The 21,699-nt window shown below is 41.5% G+C and overlaps 1 protein-coding gene across 4 annotated transcripts in view; it reads right to left on the minus strand.

Moving 5' to 3' along the window:
* Positions 1–643: 643 nt before the first annotated feature.
* Positions 644–21,699, minus strand: part of ZNF652 (zinc finger protein 652) — a 62,297-nt gene continuing 41,241 nt past the window's right edge. For 3 of the 4 annotated variants that reach the window (XM_025439609.3, XM_049114786.1, XM_025439610.3), the window contains 5 exons: positions 19,603–20,771; positions 16,519–16,666; positions 16,041–16,156; positions 15,432–15,576; positions 644–5,898 (listed from right to left, as the gene is read on the minus strand). In XM_025439609.3, the coding sequence (XP_025295394.1) occupies positions 5,387–5,898; positions 15,432–15,576; positions 16,041–16,156; positions 16,519–16,666; positions 19,603–20,511 (1,830 nt within the window). In that variant the 5' untranslated portion in view covers positions 20,512–20,771 and the 3' untranslated portion in view covers positions 644–5,386. Of the gene's footprint in view, positions 5,899–10,790; positions 11,604–15,431; positions 15,577–16,040; positions 16,157–16,518; positions 16,667–19,602; positions 20,772–21,699 lie in introns of those variants that run through there. The other variant, XM_035720603.2, reaches the window with a different exon arrangement.

Below are 21,699 nucleotides of genomic sequence, written 5' to 3' on the forward strand. Positions count from 1 at the left end.
GCAGAAGGACAGCTAATAGACTTCTGATACACCCAGAGAGTGATTTTAAATTCATTGGACTAAACTAGAATTATGGGCACAATCTTCTGGAACGTTCCTGGAAGAGAGAGGGCATGTAGGAGCAGGGCGCAGCAACAGCAGCGTTCAAGATCCTTTAGTCAGAAAGGGGAGGCATTCAGGGAGACCCACGATGAGGAGATGATATCCAAGAGAAGTGCTCTGTGACCTTTAACTTTAAAGGAACATCTCACTTCTGGTGAAAGAAAAGAAAGTGAGGAGTAAGGATAAAACCTTTCATCATTAGTGATTTAATAGGTCAAGAAATAAGATAGAAGCAAAAGTGTAAAACATAATCTACAAGTGATGTAGGGAGACAGAACAGGAGTAGGTCCAGAATTCACATCCAAGGGTCTAGCTAGTTTGTAGAGCCCAACCAACTGGAATAAGGGTGACTTCCAACACTTCAGGAGAATGAAATAAGCAGAGGTAGGATTTAGACCAGGGAAAGAATGTTTCCGGGATGCTGGCTTTTTGAAGGCACTCAAGAACAGAGTGAAAGATGGAGCTGCAGTGAGCTAATGGGGAGTTGTGGGGTGGTGTGGACTCACTGATCTGTCACAGGAAATAAACACAACTCCAGGAATGATGTGACAATACATATATTATCGAGTAATACATAGAGTAACAAGGTAGTAGAAATCCACTTCATAAGTAGTTTCTTACAACAAATATAGCTTCTACTTAGGGAATAAGAAAGAGAAGTCTGTTTTCTGGATATGCCACTCTGCAAAATAGCTGTGATTTAAATCAAGAATTGGAAAAACGGTACACTATCTGGTTCTTTAAACAAATTTACTGAAGCAAAAGCTTCAAAGTTGGGACAACCAAGGAGTTTGCTTTTCCTTTGAATCCTGCAAAACCTATCCTCTAAGACAAAAAGATCTGATCATAGAGTCTATAAAAAGTCTAAAGAGTATAAAAGTATAGAACTATGAAAGTGGACATATTGATGGCAACTTTTATGGCTTCCATAGAAAGTGTGGAGAGGATCTCTGGTTTGCTTTATCGAGGTAGTGTCCAGGGCTGGAAGGCCATTGTTATTTAGTATAAATGCTACAGATGACAGGAGCAGGGTAGTTCGGTTGTTCTTATTGCATAAAAATGCCACTGTCTCTAGTGGCTAATGACCTTTCATTCCTGAAAAAAAAAAAAAAAAAAAAAGATCTTTTGGGAAATTTCCTATCTTGGTTTAGGCAAAGAGAAATTAAAATCCAGTATTTATCTGCTCAATTTTATTGTCTGAAGAATTCTAAACAAGCTGTTTTTTGTAATGGTAGAATAGTTGATAAAATTCTTAAATGTAACTTATACCCTTTTCATGAAATACTTCCCACATAGTCTAGAACAGCACTGAAATGTTCATCATATGGATCAGCAATGTAATAAAGGTTGTCACTTCTATACAGTAGTTCAAACAGAAGGGTTTCCCTAACTTTTGTTTTCTTCCTTCATCTTCCTCTTCTTTTTACAAAAAATCCCACCTACCATTCTGTTTCACTGCCTGAAATCTGCAAGATGGGGAGAATAAGTATCATTGGCAATGGATTTCTATCTGCCCGATCTTCTCATAATTTAAAACTTCCAGTGACATAAAAATTAAACATATATATCCATTCGACAAACGTTAAGTACTGAGAAAAATTTCAAGAACTAGAAAATTCAAAGTTGACAAGCATCTCTTTAGCGTATTTTGCCTTCACTTAGTATATGAGGGACAATCAAATTATAGGGAGCCTTCTAACCACTATGAAAAGGTACTTCCAACAAATGTAGTTTCTAAAAAGGTGGTACAACCATGGTAATGTCATGCTCAGTCATTAATTTAGGACAATTCATGTAAATGGTAGACTGTGAAAGTAGACATAACTGATTTGCAAAGATTTCTTTGAACTTCCATAGTCTTACATGGAGACTCCCTGCTTGCTAAAAATAAGAATCAATTCACAAATATATGCGGAGATGAAGCTACGTGGCTTTAAACTGCTCATCTTATTTTCTTCATTCAAATTAAAAAAAATCTAACTCCATATGAGCCTACCTGCCTCAGTCTGAGAAAGTAGCAAGCAGCCTTTCGTTAAGGCTAAGGAAGAATTTAAACTTGAATGACCAATCTATGAGAACAGAACAGAAAAAGAATAATAAAAAAATGCAATGTCAATTCAAGAAAGCCCTTGAGAACTTTCCTTGAGTAAGACTTAACCCTACCAGTGATACAAGCCTTTAAAGAATGGTAAAATCAAGTAATGAGAAAAAGCCTCAACTGGATATCTATATAACGCTGAACTGCGGCCTTTGTTGTCTTTAAAAGACGAAGGACAGGTAAGGGCTAAGCACTCAAACTCCCCTGTTCTTTTTTTCATAAATGGATGGTGAGCAGGCATGAAGTTCTGAAGTAACAGGTTGCTGTACTCTATGTCGGAGGGAACATACCACAGAATGCAACTTTCTTCTTAGTGAAGGACCCCAATCAAATTTCCAACCCTGAGTGTGAGTCTTGAGCGTGCTAAACCTGATGCACATATGTTTAAGGCTTAATCCTGCAGTTGTTGTATTCAGAAGCATGAATGTTGCGAATATTCTTAATGCATTTCATTATTTATATGTGATAGGACACTGGCGAGGAGTCATTATGTTCTGAGCAGTGTTCCTGAAGACCACAAATCCCAAGTCAGGGAAGGGATACTTATGTAGGGGGAAAAAAGAAACGAGAAGTTTCCAGATTGTTCCATAATACGTTTCACTATGAACTGTATTATGTGACAATGCTGATTTAAAAAAAAAATCTTTTTTTGCTTCTGTTAAGGGTGGTGGTGATTATTTGCTTAATACTGGTTTTCCTATGTAGTAGGCATTTTCTTATGGCTATATTCACTTGGATGAAAAATCAAATATGACTACCTGAATTTTCCAGTTTATGATTATAGTACACTTCATAAAATGGTTGATTTAATGGTCTCAAGACTAGAATTCAGAATTGCTGCCCAATACGGTAAGTTTATGTAGAATAAAATAAGGTACTATAGCCAATTAAGCTGCAATTTACATCTTTAAAAAAACCATTTTAACATTACAGGCTTGGCCACTGAATAATGATATCTCTACATGAAGGTGTACATCCATCTACAAACTTGTCATGGAACGGGAAGGAGGCTGTGGAGTTAAGGGGAAGCAGCCACTAAAGAAGTAACAGTCACAAACAAGAAATTAACTTTCCTTATTAGTTTGGGTACCTGGGTGCAAAAACTGTATACAAAGATTTAAAATAATAACATTCTTTAGAAATTACATCCAAAAACAGGAAGAAAAGTAGGTCTTGAGATACTTTTCTGCCTCATTCCAAAAATTTTCCTATGCTCATTACAGAGGACGAAAGGCAGTAATTGGAAGGAAAAAATGAGGAAATTTTCAACCAAAAAGCTAGTAGAGAATGTGATATTTACAAAATAGGGACTTGACCTCACTTGAGAGTTCCATTTTTTCCTACCACAGAGCTAATCAGCCAGAAAGTGCTTGAAGCATATCTGCACATTTACTATTAGAAATTAAAAATAAATAAAGCCAGGGTTCTGATTTAGGCAACGATCTAAGAGCCTGAGGAAAGAAGAATGAAGAAATGTCCACATTAAAACACAGAGGAAGAGGGAGAAAAAGCAGACCCAGCTTTGGAACTCAATTCTCTGAGATGGAAAAAAAAAAAAAAAAAAAACCAAACCACAATTTTTAGCTATATAGAGTCTGGAGAAATCTAATCAGTTAAATATGAGCAATAGGTTAGCCCTTCTAGTCAGCCTTTTCTATGTAAGCTCCTGATTGATCATGCTCTTTTGAAGCTTCTCAAACCTGAAAAAGTAACTTATCTTAACGGTGTTAGAGATGCTGCTCTCACTGCCTGTGAACACCACTGTCACATAATTATCTGCAGAGAACAGGGCAGCACAATGTAGGAATTTTCTTTCCCTTGCTACAATTTAAACCGTGATAGGATAGTCAAAGTCGTGGATCTATCCATAGGTGAACAGATATTTAAAAGCTCATAGTCAATTTGTTCTCATCCCAGCTTCTCAGCTACTGTCAGCAACATCATGTTTGTGATTTTAGTGTACTATTTTATCATGTCACAACCATTCTAGGAAAATACAGCAACCTCAAAGCGAGCAGTGTATTCTGAGACTTCCACTTGTCGTTGCCACGGGTGGAACGCAACCAAGCTCTGGGGAGAATGAGAAACGGACACGAGTGAGAGCAAACAATCCCCACTGCTGCCGCCTCCTGATGGGGAACAGCTCTACTCCGATTTTTAATACCTGCAAGCTCTAGGTGACTTCCCTGGGAAAGGTCCAGCTCCCTGCAAATCATCCCATTTAACATGGTAACCAAACCAAGTGAAACATGGAGGACAGGAGCGTGTCAACAAGCCTAACGTGCTGACACACTGAGTGTGAAGCCAAGGTTTAAAAGCTAGCAAGGACTTCGCCACGTTCTGCAAGCCAAGCCTCACTGTGCAGTAAGCTGGTGTCTGGAGACCCTTTCAGATACAGCTAGTCTCTGAAGCACCTTTGAGTGGTACGGATGTAAGAATAACTTTGAACGATAGAAGTTATATGCATCTTTAAGAATCACATTTTGATGATTATAAAAAATTTTTTTCCTATTTTACAACATAGGCCCAGCTACACTGAAAAAATTACACCGCTTATTGAAATACATTTCATTTTAGAAACAGACCACTAAAGAAGTCTATACAAAAACTCTAAAATAATTTCTGTAGTAAAATAAAGAGTGCGTTAGGAGAGCTACACAAAAAGAAACTTCCCGTCTTTCTCTATAATGCTGGATATACTGGGAAACGCAGCCGGCTCAATTCTGAAGCCAGCACCGAAAGCTGCAAAGAATTTGTTAACGATACACAGTGATACAATTAATGCTCTGGATTAATCTCACAGCCTTCCCGATTAGTACAAAGGAAACCGGGCCTGTCCCCTCTTTGAGGAGAAGTCCGGAATATAAAAGCAAGCATACCTCATCAGCTGATATGAAATTATAAAATTCCACAAGTCTGAGTATTTGAAATTTATAAAAGTCACCAGAAAATGCACGCATATTGGGCTTTAGTGCCGCGGTTCCCCTGGTTTAGATGACCGTTCCCTCCGTGAGCTCAAGGGTAGTCTCGTTCACTCTTGATGTGTTGATTCCCCAAGACCATGACGGGGCTCCCGGTGGAGGCGAGGGAGAGCCTGACAGCTACCGAAAGGCTCGCCGACTCCCCCTCTGCACACTCACACGGGGGCACAGCTCATGGGGAACTGTGCATGGAAGGAGGTGGGTGTTAATGGTGCTGTGCTGGACTGCTCTTCTCTGCCAGGTGCCGCAGAAAGTTGTCCTCACCCTGGCCTCTGTGATTTAAAGGCTCGCTCTTGAAGAGAGCTGGAGGTGGGGGCAGGTGTGGGACTGGGGGGATAGGAAGGTGGTGTGGGTGGTGAGGGTGCGGGTGGATGTGGAGGTGTGAGAAGGGGTGGGGGATGGGCCGCGGGGGAAGCGTGCTCACAGGGTTCATACTGATTGGAGGGGTGGGGGTGGTGGGGGTGTTCACCACAGAAGGAACCGGGGTGGCTGGGGAGCTCGTGAGTGGGATCTGGACGGCAGGCGGCACGTTCACGGGGCTGGTCACCCGGAAGCACTTCTCCTTGTGGGCCTTCAGCATGTTGGAGAAGCGGAACCGCTGGCCACACACGTCACATGGATAGGGCTTCTCGCCTGTGTGAGTTCTGCGGTGCCTCTTCATGTTGGGGCGGCTGGTGAAGCTTTTGCCACAGATTTCACAGATAAAGGGTTTCTCTCCTGAGATGAACACAGACACAAAAAAAATGATTAACATCCTAGGCGGTGATTATGTGCTCACGCTAGTCCTCATATTTAACGAGGAGATTACCTCTCCTCTCCTTTATGGTATATTATATTCTAAGGGTCATAAAAAGAGTCTCCCCCAAAGCTGGGACTTAACAAATAAGAGCAGATAGGAGTAAAACTTACATACAACCTACCATCTGGGCATGGTAAAAAAAAAAAAAAAAAAAAAAGACTCAGGCAGTAGTGATCCTTCACATCCGACATGAAGAACTGTTCAAATTGTTCTCCTGCACGCAAGGCAGCTAAGGCTACGGATGTATCTCTGCCTCTTAAATTTAGGCAAAGTTCGTCTGTTAGCAATTTCTGAATTCCAAGCAAAAGAAAGACTGCTAAAATGTCCTGTGGAGCAAATAAGTCTCTTTGTGTCTACTTGCCTATAATCCTTAGCATGTGGCTTACTTTTTGGTATTGGACTTGGGAAAAGGCTGGATGGCTCATTGTCACCAGGAATCTTATGCTGCAGTGGCTCCCAGTGGGAGAGCTAGTGGCATTTCTGCAGGCAATTTCTTCATTATTTGGGACTACCTGGCATATCTGAAGAACACATGGCATTCCTGGCACCAGCCTACTGACTGCCTCTAAGAGATTCTGACAACCAAAAATGTTCCTACACCACTCCCAAATGTTCACGGGTGTGGGGAGGGTTGGCAGGGGCGCTACTGGCCCTGGTTGAGAAGCATGGATCTATGAGTCAAAAAGGAAACAATATTTCATAATTCTGAAGGCATCTAGACAGGAAATAAGGGTTTGATTTTTAGGGTCCCTTAACTTTCCTTTGGACCACCATACGGTTCCATGCTGTCCACCTGCTTTTCTACCTGGGCTATAGGGAGGAAACAAAATGGTTTCTGAACATATACAACCATTAATCATTTTCATGCAGATTGCTGTGGTGAGTACCTCTGTACATGTGCTTCAGTAACATATGCTTGCATTTATTAATTCCTTCATCAATTCTCAGTGTATGTAGCTTGTACCTTTACTGTAACTCCAGCTGCAAGAGGCTGGCACCTCACCTCAGTTACCATTCCCTTTCGTTCTGTCCTCACTCTACTCAGTATAAATAATAGCTATGGTGCTGGAGCCTTCCTGTGTGCCTAGTACCATTCTAACTACTTACATCTATGAACTTTGGTGATCCTCACAGCGACAGCCTGTATGAGGTAGCTGTTGTCATCCCGATCTTACTGATTGGAAAATTAAGAAACTTGCCCAGAGTTCTACAGCTAGAGGACAGCCAGGATTTCAAACTGCAGTCTGGTTCCATCCTGAAGTGTGCTTTTTTTTTTTTAAAGGAAAATTTATTTTTTTATTTATTTTTTATTTTTTTAATTTTTTTATTTATGATAGTCACAGAGAGAGAGAGAGAGAGAGAGAGAGAGAGGCAGAGACGCAGGCAGAGGGAGAAGCAGGCTCCATGCACTGGGAGCCCGACGTGGGATTCGATCCCGGGTCTCCAGGATTGCGCTCCAGGCCGAAGGCAGGCGCCAAACCGCTGCGCCACCCAGGGATCCCCTGAAGTGTGCTTTTGACACATAAAATACAGGCACTTCCCACATTGAAGCTCTGTGCATCCCTGTGCGTATGAAGGGAAATAACATCCCTACTGTTCTACATTCTGGGACCCCTCCGTACGCGAGGAGAGAACACCTCTTCACCCATATCGTACTCATTTCTTTTCTCTGCCTTTGAAAACTGACAGTTCCCATTGCCCTTCTTCAGTGGAAGCTAGAATTTTCCTTGCTTCCTCCAGAGACTAGACTGTGCAGTCAGGAGGAATTAGTCTTGTCTGTAATCACCAGAACTAGGTTCTAACATATTTTGCTTATCTTTCAGCTTTTCATTATACATTTGCTGCTGGTGGTAGGCTCTTCACTGTGATTCATATTCAACTTTCTTGATAACTTCAGAGCTCACCTTTTTTCCTTTTTTATCCGTTTCCTCCAATTACCTTAAGAATTTCAAATCTCTGTTAAACAGAATCAACTGAATCAACATGGCATACCCATCTGATGGAAAGCGCGATTAGAAACAGTACTATGGAAGTATAGAAATAGAATTACTAACACGAAAAAAATGGGTACAGAGGGACGCCTGGGTAGCTCAGTGGTTGAGCATCTGTCTTCAGTCAGGGTGTGATCCGGGGTCTGGGATTGAGTCCCACATCAGGCTCCCCACAGGGAGCCTGCTTCTCCCTCTACCCATGTCTCTGCCTCTCTCTGTGTCTCTTATGAATAAATAAATGAAATCTAAAAAAATGGACATAAAAAATATGGAAAGAACTACAACAAATACCACTGATTCTCTCTGGGTAATGGGATGATGAGTGATATTTTATTTTTTTATGCTTACGTGCACTTTGTTTTTCTCAAATAAACACGATTTCCATGTATAATTTTTTAAAATTATATTTATTTAGCATCTTTTTTCAGAGACTCAGTACTTTTTTTAAAGATTTTATTTATTTATTCATGAGAGACAGAGAGAGAGAGAGGCAGAGACGCAGGCAGAAGGGGAAGCAGGCTCCATTCAGGGAGCCCGATGTGGGACTCGATGCCGGGACTCCAGGATTATGGCCCCAGCCAAAGGCAGGAGCTAAACCACTGAGCCACCCAAAGATCCCTATATATATATATTTTAAAAGCACATCTAAATTTGACAACCTCTCTAATCCCACTGGGCCTCTCCCTCCTGGACTCCCCATAGTTAGTACTCTACTCCCAGCAGCTGTATGGAAACACAGCCAAAGGACTCACTCTCTGAATTATTAGTCTAATCTGAGCAAAGACTCTCCACTTGATCCACTTGATTCATTAATCACTTCTCAGGCACACGAGACCCTGCATTCACAAACAGTACATATTCATTGTAAACTTACTGAAATTTATGGACATTAACTTCTTTTTTTTTTTTAAGATTTTATTTATTTATTCATGAGACACACACACACACACACACACACACACACACACACACACACACACAGGCAGAGGGAGAAGCAGGCTCCATGCAGGGAGCCCAACATGGGACTCAATCCCGGGTCTTGAGGATCAGGCCCTGGGCTGAAGGTGGCGCTAAACCGCTGAGCCACCCAGGCTGCCCCGACATTAACTTTCTATTGCCTGCTCCAACCTGGACCAAATTTTGAATTTCTAGTCATCACTCACTTGTAGTCTTCTGGGCTATAATGATTTGCCATAGAAAGGCCAAAAACTATTAGAACCTACCTACCAGAGGGGCACCTGGGTAGCTCAGGGGTTGAGTGTTTGCCTTTGGCTCAGGTCGTGATCCTGGGGTCCCAGGATTGAATCCCACATCAGGCTCCCTGTGGGGAGCCTGCTTCTCCCTCTGCCGATGTCTCTGCCTCACTCATGAATAAATAAAAATTAAAAAATCTTTAAAAAACAAGACACCTACCACAAATCCACGGATTCAAATTAAAAGTGGGTCCTTTTTATTGCTCAGTAATCTCTTATTCATTTCTTGAAGTCCTACCAAAATTTCTGCATTTGTTGTTCCAGATGTAAGCCTACAGTCCCACTTACCTCTAACTCTCACTACTCATCAGGCCACATCTCCTAATCATACTAATGAGTGATGTTAAGGTCTCTGGGAAACCTCAAGGTAAAATTACAGTGAGGTTGAAACAGGAAAAATAAAGATGTGACACTTGCAACCAACCACCTGCACAATGTCCTACTTTAGGAAGAGCTGGTAAATGGGTTGCTGGAAGATACATGAAAGCTAAGTCTATGAAAGTAACTAGAAAAGTATCTGTATCAACATCAATACATCTAAGGATGTGACCGAACCATTATACACAAAGCGAAGCTGATTGTAAGCAACAGTACTGTAATGAGTCTGAAGAAAGAATGTTACACATGAAGGCAGAGAGTCTATAGGGAAGATAGAAAAGAACAAGAATTTGGCTGGCTAGTTAGTTGTTTGGTGCACTGTTTGGTACAGCGAATAAGTGCTGACTTCCAGTCTGCTTAGTACAAATATCCTCGAGCAGTGATCAGAACTCTGTAGATCTATATATACAGCCGAAACCACTCTCAGGTCTTTAGCTTAAATCCATTTTGCAAACTGCCTACATAGTATTTCCACTTGAAGGTCCTGTAGGGGTCTCAAAACAAACAAGTGCAAAATTCAATTCATTATCCTACTTAGCAAATCTGCCCCTTCCTCTCCTGTTCTTTATCTTGACAAATGGCATTCGAGATCCAAACCCTGGGACTATCCCTTGATTTCCCCCTCCCGTACCACCTTTATCCAGTCAGTCACTACGTTCATCTGACACTATTTGTGTATTGCTCTCACTTCATCCATTGCCATCACCACAGTCCATATCATCATCCTCATTCCCCTAGATTACTGCGACATCCATCTGACTGGTTTTACCACCTCTTCTCGCTCCCTGTCTTCTAGCCCATTCTCCACATGGTAGCCAGAGTGAACTTTCAGACTTGTGTCACAATCTGTTCAAAGCCACTCAAAACCTTCCCACTGTCCTTAGGATAAAGTCCAAACTTTTTTACGTGGCTTATGGGGTTTTGGGTGACCTGGCACCTGCCTACTGCTTTCCAGTATCATGTCTCATCATACTTCCTGCCTGGCCACTCTGACATCCACCAAACTCTAGCCAACTTCATTTAGTTCTGTGTACTTGCTATGTGCTCCTCAGTGAACCAGTGTTATGCCTTGTATGTCTAAGCAGCATGTCTGCAAGCCCTGTGAGCCCAGCAATGTTTCAGTCTCGTTCACTACAGTAGCCCAATTTAGTAATTCTTAGTAATGTTCATAAATAAATATTTATTAATTCTAAGACATGCATTCCCTGGCATATTGACATCTCTGAAACTGACACATACCTTATACTTGATGGCATGCCATTTTTTATTTGCAGCATTTTATTAGCAGTATACAAATTAAGTTTGTCTTACAAGGGGTGGCTTCTTGGATTTGAGGATGTATGGTACTCACCACTAAGATCATTCAATGATCTTCCTCTGCTGTAATGCCCTGTTCCTACCAATCTTATGATAATTTAGCTTCTAATATAGATTTTTATTTAGGCAAAGAACATGGTGACCAAAGAAATAAGAGTTCTGAACCATCTGCCACTCAGCTTTTTCACTGTAAATTAAGAAATCAGAAATTTTATTTATATATCATTAAGACTATTTAACACACATCAATTCCTCTGATCCTGATCTGCTTGAGTGCATGGACACATTCTGGAAGCTGAAAAGCAGACTCTGGGATGGTGCTTTTGCCCTCATGATGTCCTGCATATCCCTCCATTTTATGGCTTGCTATGTTAAATTATATTAGAATCATTAAAATATGTGGTTCTGGAGTCAGACTGCCTTGGACAAGTGATTTAATCTCAGAGCCTCAGTTTCCTAATCTGAAAAATGAAGATCATAATAATAGGTGATTGTGATAAATTGAAAATACAAGGAAAGCACTTAGAATAGTATCTGGCGGGATCCCTGGGTGGCACAGCAGTTTGGCGCCTGCCTTTGGCCTAGGGCGCGATCCTGGAGACCTGGGATCGAATCCCACGTCGGGCTCCCGGTGCATGGAGCCTGCTTCTCTCTCTGCCTCTCTCTCTCTCTCTCTCTCTGTGACTATCATTTAAAAAAAAAAAAAAAAAGAATAGTATCTGGCACATAGGAGACACTCAATACATTTTAGTACTGCTATGATTATGATTATGATTATTATCACCGCCATCACTGTCCCTGGACTGTAAGCTCCTTGAGAGCAAAAATCAGGTCTGAATTCATCCTTGTGTCACCAGGCACTTAGCGCTATACCTGGTACAAGATCAATCAGCAATTGTTCTATGTTGAATTCATCCCACAGTCCACACCATCCTAGGAAACACTGCCTCAGGGCTGGGCAGACTCCCTAGACAAGGTCTGCCTCACTTCTCTTTAACTGTAAAGAAAGAGCCCACTCAATGGCATTTCCTGTGATGGCCTTAATCCCCAACAAAACATACTCTAAATGTGGTTGCATCCAGCCTTAAAAGAGCTATCTCTTTTCTTCTTTAATGCTAACACTTCTTGTATTTTCCCAGGTAGTACTGTCATCCTTACTTAATACCAAGGAACCAGAGACTCACAGAGGCTGTAGTGAATGGCAGAGCCAGGTCTGTCCAACCCCATTAGCCAGCTACTTTCCCCATTTGAGCATTACAAGCAATATTAAAAGGCAGATGACAAACCAGGGGAAAGAACTTTAATACTGGTGTTTTTGTTTTTTAAAGATTTTTTAAAAAGATTTTATTTATTTATTCATGACAAAAAAAGAGAGAGAAAGAGAGAAGGGGAGAGAGAGAGAGAGAGAGAGAGAGAGAGAGGGGGGCAGAGACACAGGCAGAGGGAGAAGCAGGCTCCATGCAGAGAACCCAACGTGGGACTCGATCCCGGGTCTCCAGGATCACACCCCGGGCCGAAGGCAACACTAAACCACTGAGCCACCGGGGCTGCCCAATACTGGTGTTAAACAAAGTCCAGTATATGTAAATATACAGAGAGAGTTACTATAAACAATACAAAAAAGTCAAACACTGTAATGGAAACGTGAATACAAAAAAAGCGCAAGCAATTCAGGAAAGAAAATATACTAACATTCAGTAAGCACATGAAAAAATGTCCAATCTGGGGTGCCTGGGTGGCTCAGTGGTTGAGCCTCTGCCTTGGGCTCAGATCGTGATACTGGAGTCGTGGGATTGAGTCCCACATCGGGCTCCCTGTGAGAAGCCTGCTTCTCTCTCTGCCTGTCTCTGCCTCTCTCTATATATCTCTCATGAATAAATAAAGTATTTTTAAAAATTCCAATCTTATTTAGCTACTAACTAAATACAAATTGATACAATAAGAAACCATTTTCCACCTATCAAATCAGCAAGGATTTTATTTAGCACTGGAAAGGGTTGGGGAAATGGGTATTCTCACGCACAGCTAGTAAGAGTGCATGTGGATGTTATTTTGCAATACATACCACCAAGTCTTAAAAATGTGTACATCTCTTTGCCCTAATAATCCCATTTCCAGGAATTTGTCCTAAGTGAATAATCACAGACATGTTAACCACAAACCTCTTTATCACAGTATTATTTATAACAGTAGAAAAATTGGAAACAGAAATCATCTAAATGTCCAATAAGGAACTTGCTAAATAAAATGGAAACAACATCCTTTACTTTATAGGACTATTGTAAAAGTTGCATTGATTATATGAGGCAATGTATGTAAAGCACTTAAGATAGGGCCTGGCACATACGTGCACAATAAATGGTGGCTATTATTACAACAAATTTACCAGAAGGAATATCACACAACCATTAAAATAATATTGCTGTTAAGGACATAATACAGTAAAAAGGAAAAGCCAGTTTCAATAAAGACCCAATTTTTGTCTTATGTCTATATACATGAATACATCAACATTTATACATAGTATCAATCTATATGTGTATAAAGAAACTAAAGTATTTTTTAAAAATGTATGCCAAAATGTTAACAGTAATGATTTTTCAGTGATGATTTTTTAAAAGATTTTATTTATGAGAAACACATAGAGAGAGACACAGAGACAGAGACATAGGCAGAGGGAGAAGCAGGTTCCCTGTGGGGAGCTCACTGCGGGACTCAATCCCAGGATCCTGGGATCACGACCTCAGCCAAAGGCAGACGCTCAATCACTGAGCCACCCAGGTGCCCCCAGTGATGATCATTTTTATTCTATTTTCAACTTTCATATTTTCTAATATACTTTGTTAAGTATGTACACTCTTTTAATGAGAAGGATATTAGATGGCAATATTTCCTTGGAAGAAATAGGAAATGTTGAGTTTGCCAATTTGGTCAAAGAAGAATATTTAAAATAAAATTTTATTCAACAAATGTGTTAATCACAAAATATATACTCTGGTTTCATATTATGGACATTTAAGGGTCTAAAGAAAGAAGGACATAAAGGAAGGAAGAAAGAGAACAAAAGGCAGAAGGAGGAGGGAAGAGGGAACCGGGAAAGAGATGTCCAGAAGACACGCAGAGGAGAGGAGGGGACTGCCGAGGCAGAGGTTTCAGTGGTTCCACGCTCCTTCCAATCATACAGCAAACACTCATGGGGCACCTGCCACGTCCCGATAATCGTGTGTGAAAATGACACAGCTTTTGCCTTCAAAAAAGCTGATTTTCTATCTAGTTCCACAGCTTCCTACTTTACAACAAAAAACGGGATCCTAAAAGCAACTCAGAACTCTTAAATTATAAGAGGAGAATATGTTAATAACTCTGATATATCCTGCCGTCCATCCACTTAGGCTTCAAAGTTCTCATTACCCTTTAAGGTGTTAATTTATTTAATTAAACTCCCCTCATGACTCTTCATCTAGACTAATCCTTAAAGTTGGAGGGTGCCCTGCTCTCTTCTCTGAATGGGAAAGAAGCCCACCAGGCAGGCATTCTTCCTTGGATAGGAACCAGGACGGAGTTTCCTCACCTCTGGTTGGGCAAAAAAAAGAGCAAGGGGCTAAGCAAGATAATCTATTGTGGTTCTTTCTAGCTCTGCTACTCTGTGGACTAACAGAATGTAGACTCCTATGGCTATGATTTTATTTAGAAACCTGAAAAATGGCTCATACTGTTCAATTTGTACAAAGATAGCTAATCCCGGAATATCAAGTTAAGGCTGAGATACAACGACACAGTGTTTACAGGGGAAGCTACAAGATTCACATCAATGCTAGGACGAAAACCTCTAAAACACTAAACGGTTAAAATATGATTTAACCTCATCTGATGGGAGTTGTTCCTGAAAAGTGGTAATTTGGGGGAAACCCAATTCAATCAAACTTTAAGCAACTAAGAGGGTATCCTATTTAAAGCAGTGTTCTTCAGTTTTTAAAGTCCAGAAGACTTTCCTTAAAAAAAAAAAAAAAAATCAGGGATCCCTGGGTGGCGCAGCGGTTTAGTGCCTGCCTTTGGCCCAGGGCGCGATCCTGGAGACCTGGGATTGAATCCCACGTCAGGCTCCCAGTGCATAGAGCCTGCTTCTCCCTCTGCCTGTGTCTCTGCCTCTCTCTCTCTCTCTGTGTGACTATCATAAATAAATAAAAATTAAAAAAAATCACATAGGCACATACACAAAACAAGCTGTGTACAATTTCAGAAGATCCTGAGCCCTAAGTAAATAATCCAATGTCTTGAAGGAACCCCCAGTTAAAAGGTCTCACAAATAATCCTTTTAAAAAAATGAACAGAGTTATGAAAACCCAATTTTTCAGGATAATAAATCTGTATTTTTATACACTAGGTTTATTTCAAGTCGAATTTGCACTCAGAGTGCAAATATGCGCTTTTGTTTTTTTACATAAACAGACCTACAGGTGATCATCAACAGGTGCTTGAGACATATCTGAACTTTTCCCAAGAAATTCTTACCAGTGTGTGTTTTCATGTGTTCGTCGAAGTACTGCTTCATGTTGAAGTCCTTGCCACACCACTGGCACATGAACTGTTTGTGCCCGATGTGGATGCTCATGTGGGAGCGTAGCTGGTACTTGTACTGAAACCTTTCGTCACAGTTCTGCATTGGACACAGTGGAGATTTTTGAGTGCCAAGCATAGTAGCTTTACTTGAGCCCACCCTTACGAAGTCTCTGAGATTAGGGTTCTTTTCCACACTTAGAACAGAACGTGCTATGTCAACTACTTGGCTCTGCTGTCTGCCCGTCAGTTACTAACGAAAGGGAAATTTTCTCAAATGATTATCATGGAAGTACACCCAACTTCTCTGGTTTACTGAGTGAAGAAAAAGGATTCTTCATGTGTTATTCCCAGGTTTAACCTAGCCTAAGAGGGTCAGGAGCGGGTTAAAGATGACCTCTCTCTACCTGGCAGCGAGGGGACACACAGCACCTGGAACTCATCTAGAGGGTCTGTGGAAACGCAGCCTCATGCCTGTCTCTCACACATCTCTCCCTCAGGGCTTCACCAAGGAGATAAAAGCTTGTCCCGAGCCCTGGGCCTGGGGGGCGGCGCATTCCTTACCTCGCATCTGAAGGGCTTCTCTCCAGAATGCTGCAAGGAGTGCACCTTGAGGGACATGCTGCGTTTGAACGATTTTCCACAGGTTTCACATGTAAATGGCATGTCTTTTGTGTGTGCTGCAACACAGAACGCACTACACTCAAAATAAGCCCACAGAAAAGAAAAGCTCTGACTGAAAAGACTTCTGTCCTGCTGCAAGGTAATTGTGCCATCTGAACTTTCTATACTTTAATTTGTGAGGCCTTAATAGTAACGTTCTGAAGAGAAAAAGAACATCGTCGGGAAAGAAACCTGGGGTGGAAGACTGTCCCGTGCAGGTGGGTGACACTTAGTGAGGACATGCTGCAGTTGGTCTCAACAAGTCACAGTTGATGAAACCAAGGCTGTTCCTCAGAGCCTGCCCGATCTGCAGCATAAAACACACCAAAGGACAAGAAACAATTATAAGCATGAGGGAAAAGCAGCAGGAGGAACTTACCAACCATGTGTTTCCGCACATGAGCCATGGTATAGAATTTCTTCTCACAAATTTCACAGGAAAACTTCTTTTCTGCATATCCATGGACAATCTTGATGTGTTCATGAAGGGACCAGAGTTTCTTGAATGATTTGTTACAGGAAACACACTGAGCAGGATAAATAGAAATAATCTTTATTTACAGGGGCTCACAGAAACCCACAGCTGCCTACGGGCTGATGAAATGGGCATGCTTTAGATTCGTGCACAAGAACCAGAATCCAAACAGATGCCAATCTTCCAAGGAGTCCAGATGCCAACATCAACATCTGGATGTTCTACTTTTCAAGATGCATCTTTTAGAGATGCTTTGGGAATATGAAAACAATGGCAGAAAGCCAGACAAAAACAAATGGAAAGTTCCACCAATGTAGAAGACTTCTCTACTTTTCTCAGATTAGTATGGTACCAATAGGGAAGAACCAAGTTCTTAAAAATAAATGGATTACCAAGAGCAGCTGCTTCCTACACACAGGTCACTGTGCAGTTAGCAGGTATTTACCAGAGAGTACAAACTAATTTTAAGTTAGCACAAATAAAAATGAGATGAAACACACATTTAATGGTTATATAGGTCTGTGGAAGCATAACAATGTTTCCATATGTTAAGAATGCATTTGAAGCCTTCATTAACACAAATTATTGAGATTTTATTATATTTTCCCATATCTAATGTACTCTATGAAAGATTTCCCTCTGGCAGAATTTCCTGTAACTTTTTTTTTAAGATTTATTTATTTATGATAGACATAGAGTGAGACAGAGAGAGAGAGAGAGAGAGAGAGAGGCAGAGACACAGGAGGAGAGAGAAGCAGGCTCCATGCAGGGAGCCCAACGTGGGACTCGATCCAGGGACTCCAGGATTGCGCCCTGGGCCAAAGGCAGGCACCAAACCGCTGAGCCACCCAGGGATCCCAATTTCCTGTAACTTCTAAGCCATCAATATCCTCCTCCCTTCCCCTGATGGCCAGCACCAAATCTCTTTACACACATCTATAGAAAACACACGCAATGGCACCTAGCTCCTTATATTATGAATCACTAATAGTCTACAATATGAGGTATAAAGCATATAAGAATAAAGTGCTTCTGGTTAAAGCAAAACAGTACTAGAAAGTTCTAGGTAGCCACTGACTCTGAAACGTTTAAGGGAACAAGTTACAAGTTAGTTATTCACTGGAAGTAAAGATCTCTGAACATCATGGTCACTTCAGGAAACAAGGCCTCTGAGAGGGTGAAAAAAATTAGCCACTGGTTGGACCTGCTTGAGAGAAGGACAGACTAAAAAAAAAAAAAAAAAAGAGAGAGAGAGAGAGAGAAGGACAGACCTACTCCTACAAGCCACTGTACCAGGGCAGGGTTTTGATTGTTACTTGTTATTAGGTCACCAGGATTATGAGGATCTATATGTATGAACAAAGCAGTGTTCTTTAGGAATGTAAAGGGAGAGAGAGCTCTCTTAGCAGAACCCACAAAACATAAATGCAAATTTAAGTGCCTTACAGTGAGTAACAGTGAGGAAAGTCATAGAATGAGGATGCATTAAATGTTTTCTTTCTGTAACTTAACGAATCAAATTTAAGTAAAACATATAAACAAACACGGGTATGTCCAGGTAGGTTCAGTCAGTTAAGTGTCTGCCTTCGGCTCAGGTCATGATTCCGGGGTCCTGGGATCCAGCACCACATCAGGCTCCCTGATTGGCAGAGAGTCTACTCCCTCTGCCCCTCCTGCTGCTCATGTTCATGCTCCCTCTCTCTCAAATAAATATGTAAAATCTTAAAAAACAAACACTCCACTGTATACACCTTTTAGCAATGAGTCATCAGAAAACCCAAGTCTGACCCCTAGGGTGCAGCACCACTTCACACTACCCTTGGCTTGAACTATCACAACCAATTCATAATCAAGCAAGGGCAGTGGTAGTGACTGGAGGGTCTGGGTGCCATGAATCAACCTTCTTTGATTACCAAGTGTGTAAGAGATCAAGTCACAACTGATGAATCAAAAAGCAGTGAGTTGTTAGCAAACATAGTTTATATTTTAAAAAATCTCTTTAAAGTAAAGCAATATCAATTGTTGATTAAAAGCGAGAGGTAAAGTGAAAAAGGAGCACTCCAGATCAAGCGCATTCCAAGAAACAAACCAAAAACAATTTCATTTTTCAAAAGAAGTCTGGCTTAAATATGGTACAACACAGTTGTATATTATGTATCTTATGGAAACAGTAATAGGCTTACCTTTTATGAATACTTATTAATATGCATTCACATGGATGAATCAATACAGCTCAACATGATAGAATTCACTTGACATAATATAATTAACACACCTCTTAACCTATCACAATATAGTCCTTTCAATACATTAGCCTGGTTTGAAAACCACATTCTGTTACCTTAATAATACTGTACAGTAGCATTATATAACCCTACTGCCAGGAGGGCAACATTTTCAACCAGCTCAGCCTCTGTTTAAAGTTTGCATATTCCCATGGGCTCAGCCTCTTGATAAATTTAATGTTGTCATCTCTCCACTGGTAAAAAGCAAACTCACTCCTGGAGATCGTCCATTTTCACCGGTCTGAGTCATTATGGGTTTTGTCCCCATCAGCTGCACTAGAATCTGGCACCCTTTCAAACCTAAAAGGGGACCTCTCTCTATTCCTGACCTTTACTTGGAATTTCCCACCTTGACAGAGAAGATGCCAGAATGAATTATATATGACATGTCTCACAACAGTGAATCTCAGTGCAAAGTCGGTGTTGACTTTACCTCCCGGGCAATCAATCACCCACAACAGATTCCCCCTTCCAATGTGCCCGGGTTCCCACTAGTCCAGCGGCAGGTGAGTGTAATGCTTTTGAAAGAAAATGTTAAGCCTGGGTTTTGAAAAGACCAAAGCAGGAGCTTTTAGAAAGATAAATCGGTGAAAACTGTCCCTTCGGCCTCTACCGTATTTATTCTCTTGGGCAGATACCAGGTGAGTCTCAACAGCCAGGTTCTATCCTGGAAAGTTTGCCCTCTTGGTGATGAAAAACCTACCTGAATATTTTTTTCACAGTCTGTTTGCTGGTGAAGGGACAGCTCACTTTCCAGGACAAACTTCTTGCCACACTTATCACAAATCTGCATGCGCCTGTGGGTAACGTTCATGTGCTTCTCCAGGTACCAGCGAGTATTAAACACCCTGGGGCACTTCTCACAGGTCAGAGTCTCTTTCTCTTCACACTTAGCCTTCTGGACTGGTGCTTTAGGCTCCTTTGCGGCCCGCTTCTTCCGCTTAGGTGGCTCTACGCTCTTCCTACGTCCTCTTGTAGTCCTGGGAGTCGGGGAAGTGGTAGCCGCAGCCACGGAGCCGGCTCTCCTGGTTCTCCTTTGTGTGACAATGGCCTTCTCCGCTGTCTTCTCCTTCTTCTTCTGCCTTCCGTTCTCCCCATAGTCATTGCTGTCATCGGTGGCCTCTTCCTCACTCTCCTCCTCATCCTCCTCACTGCTTGTCTTAAGAACAGGAGTCTCTTTGGACTGAGAAGAGACACCCTTTTCCCCTTTAGATACATTTAACGTTTGATTATTAAGGTTTACCTCCACTATGATCTGCTCCCTTTTGTAAGAGACTTCCTCCTCCTCCTCCTCCTCCTCTTCTGTGTCATCAGAATTCTCCCGGTCTTCTTTAACAGCATGCACGTCAGACACTGCTCTTGTCTCCCTGAAATACGGCTGTTCCTCTGTTTCGTGGAGATGTGGTTTGCTCATCTTGGTGTCCACTAACACCGAATAAGGACTTCCCGATTCTCTTTTGTACACTTTGGTGGACAGGTCAAGTTCTTGGTTGGCACCATGATAAAAGGTAGATGGCACTTGACCGCGACGACTATCTTCTTGTGCCATTCCTGCTACATGCGCAGCACGGTTTTCAACCAGCTCTGGACAAGAACTGGCTGTGTGGCTCATGGGTAAGTGGCCCAATTAGTAAGCAGTTCAGACTATAGAGAAATAGCTTTCAAACAGGGTAATTATTACAACTCAAATCTCCCTCCATCCACAAAAAAAAAAGCACTCGAGTGAAGAAAAAGGTATTCCTGGAACCTGTGTGCAATTCTTCCAGTGTTGCAGCACCAAAGCAGAAGTCAAAAGGTTTGGTATTATGGCAAGAGCAGAGCACTAGTGATTTTTCTTTCGAGGAGAGCTGCGATTGACTTGGAGCATCTTATCTACAAAGAAAAGCGAAGAGGAGAAAAGGTCAGATACCATTATTTCCTTCCTACAGCCTATGCACGTACATCCTACAACACAGATGAAGATGACTGAATTATTTACAGAGATAATTCTTTATCCTGTTTCAGTGGTCCAGTGTGGGCTATTATTTTACTGGGCTACCAGTTTATTAAACTCAACATGTATTTTGTTAGAATGTAAATTCTAAGATAGCAGGAGTGATCATCTGTCCAGTGCAATGAGATATCCTTAGAGCTTAGCACAGTGCCAAGCACTTGGTAGGTATTCAGTATGTATCCAATGACAAAACAAATAGGTACGATTGCATGGCATCCATTATGCTAGATGCTATAGGACACATTGATACAGCAGAATATATCATCTCTGTCCACAGAAAATTTACAGTCTTGTCATAAGAACATGGGCAGGGATCCCTCGGTGGCACAGCGGTTTGGCGCCTGCCTTTGGCCCAGGGCACGATCCTGGAGACCCGGGATCGAATCCCACGTCGGGCTCCCGGTGCATGGAGCCTGCTTCTCCCTCTGCCTGTGTCTCTGCGCCTCTCTCTCTCTCTCTCTCTGTGACTATCATAAATAAATAAAAATTAAAAAAAAAAAAGAACATGGGCAATATGTGAAACACACCACAGCTTGACGCTGGCTGGCTTGGTTTTCAACATTAGTCAGTACCATACCCACCACAGTTAGGGCTCAAAGAACTAAGCTGGCATAAGCTAGGCACTGTGGACCAGGGAAATAGGACAGCTGATTGACGTAATGACAGAAGAGGCAGAAAATGGCCTTACATAATGTCAAATCTCTGTATAGATGTTTATTATAGATATTACTGGTTTCAGGTTCATTAATTTCAAAGTTGGCCTTACATAATGTCAAATCTCTGTATAGATGTTTATTATAGATATTA

The sequence above is a fragment of the Canis lupus genome, chromosome 9 (genome assembly GCF_003254725.2).
Source record: "Canis lupus dingo isolate Sandy chromosome 9, ASM325472v2, whole genome shotgun sequence".
NCBI classification, from domain to species: Eukaryota; Metazoa; Chordata; class Mammalia; order Carnivora; family Canidae; genus Canis; species Canis lupus.